This window comes from Silurus meridionalis, chromosome 7, assembly GCF_014805685.1.
Source record: "Silurus meridionalis isolate SWU-2019-XX chromosome 7, ASM1480568v1, whole genome shotgun sequence".
NCBI lineage: Eukaryota > Metazoa > Chordata > Actinopteri > Siluriformes > Siluridae > Silurus > Silurus meridionalis.
Window position 1 is genome coordinate 18,089,543 of NC_060890.1, and position 4,067 is coordinate 18,093,609.

The 4,067-nt window shown below is 43.6% G+C and overlaps 1 protein-coding gene across 2 annotated transcripts; it reads right to left on the minus strand.

Annotated features, from left to right (window-relative positions):
* Positions 1 to 701: 701 nt before the first annotated feature.
* On the minus strand, positions 702 to 3,661 carry zfp36l2 (zinc finger protein 36, C3H type-like 2). Of its 2 annotated transcripts, none has more exons than XM_046854662.1 (2): positions 3,375 to 3,661; positions 702 to 3,166 (listed from the first exon to the last, which is right to left on the minus strand). In XM_046854662.1, exons 1-2 carry the CDS (start codon positions 3,423 to 3,425, stop codon positions 2,081 to 2,083), a joined length of 1,137 nt encoding a protein of 378 aa, XP_046710618.1. In that variant the 5' UTR covers positions 3,426 to 3,661; the 3' UTR covers positions 702 to 2,080. The 2 variants fall into 2 exon arrangements, with proteins under 2 accessions (XP_046710618.1, XP_046710619.1); XM_046854663.1 differs by having other exon boundaries at positions 702 to 3,163; positions 3,375 to 3,660.
* Positions 3,662 to 4,067: the final 406 nt, after the last annotated feature.

The window sequence follows — 4,067 nt, forward strand, 5'->3', positions numbered from 1 at the left end:
TCAGGGAACAGAGTATGTTTCCTGCTATTGTAGTGCCCAGTTCATTAAGGGCTGATGGCCACTTTTTCCTTACATACACATCTGCACTTAGTCACACACACAGACACACACAGAATTTGAACATGGTCTTATAGAATCTTAAGCAAACATTTGTACAAATTCAGATCTGTGAATGCACATTGGCCAAAGCTCTATCGTAATGCTTGCACAAGGTTAAAGAGCTTTGTCTGAAGTTCTGAGGATATTATTTGATGATCACCTTATCTTTGCACAAACTCCTGTTGCTGATATGCTGACTGTGATAAATTAACACGAGGCACTTTGTTTCTCTTTACAATTAGCATGCCATGGTATTTTGTTAAGTTTTAATCTTAAACTTTGAAGTCCATTACATTATGCAAGATTCTGCTTGTGTGTTTTATAAACTGATCACATACTTTGGAGTGTATGTGGCGGGAACGCACACACGCGCACTGCTTGCTATTCAAACAAGACCCGCCTGGCTCTCTCAACCTTTTAATAATGTATCAAACTTTTAGGACTTTGTGAGAGCTGTTCTTCTCAAAGAAAGACAAGCGGTAGAGAAGGGAAATGTAGAATAGAGAACGGTCAATCATTTACAGTTCCATGCCAATAAGAGCTCTTTTCAGTTTGAACGAGCACTAAAACATCTCTTGTGTTCTTAAAGAAATAGTCAACTCTTTTTATTTAAAAGGGTTTTTTTTTTTATTAGGATATCGGTGTAAAATATTTCAAAGTACAAATTTACGCCTCTGCATACACAGTCCCTCATGATTCAAACCTGACCTGTCTGTACATTCAAACTGTTTTTTTTTTTTCACTTCCAATCCAAGTAGTCCAACTGATCATTACAAGTTAACTACATTACACAACATTTTCAAAATGCTTCCCCGACCAGCAAGTTTAGTTCATCTATATGAAGTCAAAATACTGTGTTTACTTTACTCTTATTATAAGGAATGGTGTATTCACAATTATCCAAAACAAAAACAATTGTAGATGAATAAAAGCATTTAAATAGTCAAAATCATTGTATGTAATCTCGATCTATATAAACAAAAGCTACATTCAACTGAATTTTCCTTGACATAGGCACTAAAACATCATCCGTAGTTAGGCTGATCCAACTTGAATGCGAGATCATTTACTACATAGGCACATTTTAGAAAGTTAACATCGACATAAGTGACTGCTACATTCTCTGGCACTTGACTGAAATATTGCAACTATGTGCAAAGTTTTTTTTTATTTGGTTGTCTCTACTGTCCCTATGTTTTTTGATGGTTTGAATTGTGACAGGCTAGTTAAATGTTACACCTTGTAAAGAATCTTATACATCCTATACAACTCAAATGCCCAGAGATCCTCTGTTCGCCTCTCAAAAAAAAGAAAAGAAAATAGAAATGAGGCCTCTTTAGATGCTCCCATTCTTTTAAACACGTCGTAAACAAAACTGAAATAAATAGCATACAATTTATAAATTAACTTATTTACAACACATACAATCCCCAAACATAACAAAAATATATTATTGTGAGAGAGAAAAAAACAAAACACAAGTGATTCCAGATTATCAATGGAGATCATAATCATAATTTAAGAAGAAATATAAATGTATTGCTTTAGACCTGATAAATACTACATGGACTCAATTTAGACACAGAGGCCATACTTTTCACATGACAATAAATAAGTTAAATAGATTTCATAGCATGTAGCAAAGCGCAATGGTAGCACTTAAAACCGCAAAAATAAATGCAGCGACATTCCATCAGCAGCAAAAACTGCACTGACTGACACGCGCCATGTGGGGGCGCTAAAAATACAAAACGAAATTACAAGGCACATCTCACGTGTTTTTTTTTCCGACGTAGCTACTTTATCGGACAAAAACAGAAGCCCTTGATTAGACCCTTTAGCTAGATTTTAAGGCACCTTCTTTTTTTTATTTTTGTTGGCTTTTAAAAACCTCAAGCTTGGAGTGACCTGCTTAAAAAAACACCTTCTGTGATTAATAATAACAACAAAATAATAATAATAATAATAATAATAATAATAATTAGTCGTCTGAGATAGACAGCCTGCTGAAAATTGGCAGACGCCTGTTTGAATCCAGGCTTGGAGACTCGGAGCCACTGATCGTGCCGGACGAACAGCGGGAGCCGCTGACGAAGCTCTCCGGGTCCGAGAGGGAGTCCAGGGGGCTTGGCGGGGAGTCAAACACCGGCGGGGAGTCGGAGATCAGGCGCACTGGCGCCAACGAGCTCACTGTGAAAGGGGGCGAAGGTTGCGGCCCGTACGAGGCCTGCCCGCTGAAAGCGCTTTGGGCGTGCGGGATTAAAGGGGTGAGGAAAGCCTTGAGGTCCTGCTCGGGAATCGAGAACGCGCTTAGGCAGTGCGGACTCGGAGCCAGTGAGTCCTCGAAGAACGAGAGCGCGCAGGAAGTGGGCGGCGGCGGCGTGCGAGACGTGGGGCTGTCGGTCGTGGCGCCGTGCGAGCTCGAGAAGCCGGAGAAACTCAGGCTGTGGTGCAACCTGGGTCGGTCCTTGTGCGTGAAAAACGGTGCGGTGTCTCTTTCGGGCGGAAGTGCGCCCTCGCCCCGCTGGAGTCTCAGCTGCGCGCCCGGCGCGGTTCGGCGCTCGTCCACGTTGTGGATAAAGTGGCACCGCGGGCCGTAGGGACAGAACCCGATGGTGTGAAAGGTGCGGCACGGCTCGGTCTTGTACTTGGGATGGCGGGAGAGATTGCGCAGTTCGTGGTAGCCGTGCGCAAACTGGCACTTCTCGCCGTACTTGCACGAGCCGTTTTCCTCAAAAGGCCTGCACAGCTCGGTTTTATAGCGAGTCGAGTTGATCTGAGAACCAGGCTTGGGCTGGAGCATTTCCTGCAGTTGCTGCTGACCTCGTTCTCCTGTCTCGCTAAAGGCGCGGTCGCGGAACTTGTTCTCTTTATTCATGTATGCTGGTGTAGGGCTCTCCTTGCCACCGCTGATGGAGTCCATGTGGCTGATAGAGTTGGCCCGGAAGTAACCTCCCGCGTTGAACCTGTTATTGTTTTTATTGGAGGTAGAGAGCGGGATCCCTACGGTTCTCCTATCCAACACATTGTTCAGGTGCACTGCGTTAGAGCCTTGGCTTTTCTCCTGCTGGGAAAATAAAAAACACCACACAATCTTTTAGGCACGAGTCTTTTTTTTTCTTTTCATAGTGATATACTAGTCTTTACAATACTACCAAAGTTAGTTATCCAGACACAGCTCTCACAATACAGCGTCAACATCTGGCTTGTGCTCTGCACAGTGAAAACAAGTTTGACACGGACATTACTTTACTTTCTGGAGCGGTTTTTCTTACCCTGTACAACAGGTCCAAGTCGTAAATGGAAGACAGTACTGAAGTCGACATTTTCTTCAGCGAGTTCCAGCTCAAAAATTGTCGGATCCCTGATCCTTATATGCAGTATTTTATCCACGGCTGGTGTCTCTGTGTGTGGTGTGGTTGTTGTTGTTTGGAGATTCTTGTGGTGTATAGAGATTGGAGAACAGACAGATCGCCGCACTACCCTGTTCACTTCGGCGCTCTGCGAGCCTGCATGTGGGGAGTGTCGCGCTTTGGCGAGTTTCGCACATGTGTATAAATGCCTTACAGTTGTTCCAGGGGAGGGGCATTGCTGGTAGAAGGGGAGTGTTTTGGTGGTCTGTGGGAGGGGCTTGATGGTAGAGGGGGAGCGTTTTGGTGGTCTGTGGGAGGGGCATTGATAGTCGAGGGGGAGTGTTTTGGTGGTCTGTGGGATGGGCTTACTGATCAGAGCGGAGTGTTTTTGTTGACCTGGGGGAGGGGCTATATGGAGGGGGTGTTCACGTTTTTTATGCGACGCACCTTTGAAATTTCCTGTCATCTGGTGACTCAGAGAGCGCTTTCAAAATAGTTTACTTCTCAAAATACTGCATATATCGTATACTATAGATATTGCAAAATAGAACATCCTGATCCAAGCACTTACTGACAAATCTGAGACTCTTGAAAACTTTCCCTATAGAGGTTTAT

What these genes read in the sequence shown, in the direction of transcription:
- zfp36l2 (XM_046854662.1), bottom strand. Translation starts at nt 3,425, where the DNA reads ATGTCGACTTCAGTACTGTCTTCCATTTACGACTTGGACCTGTTGTAC. An exon ending in ACTTGGACCTGTTGTACAGG is followed by an intron (nt 3,167 to 3,374) that starts GTAAGAAAAACC and finishes TTATTTTCCCAG; the next exon opens with CAGGAGAAAAGCCAAGGCTC.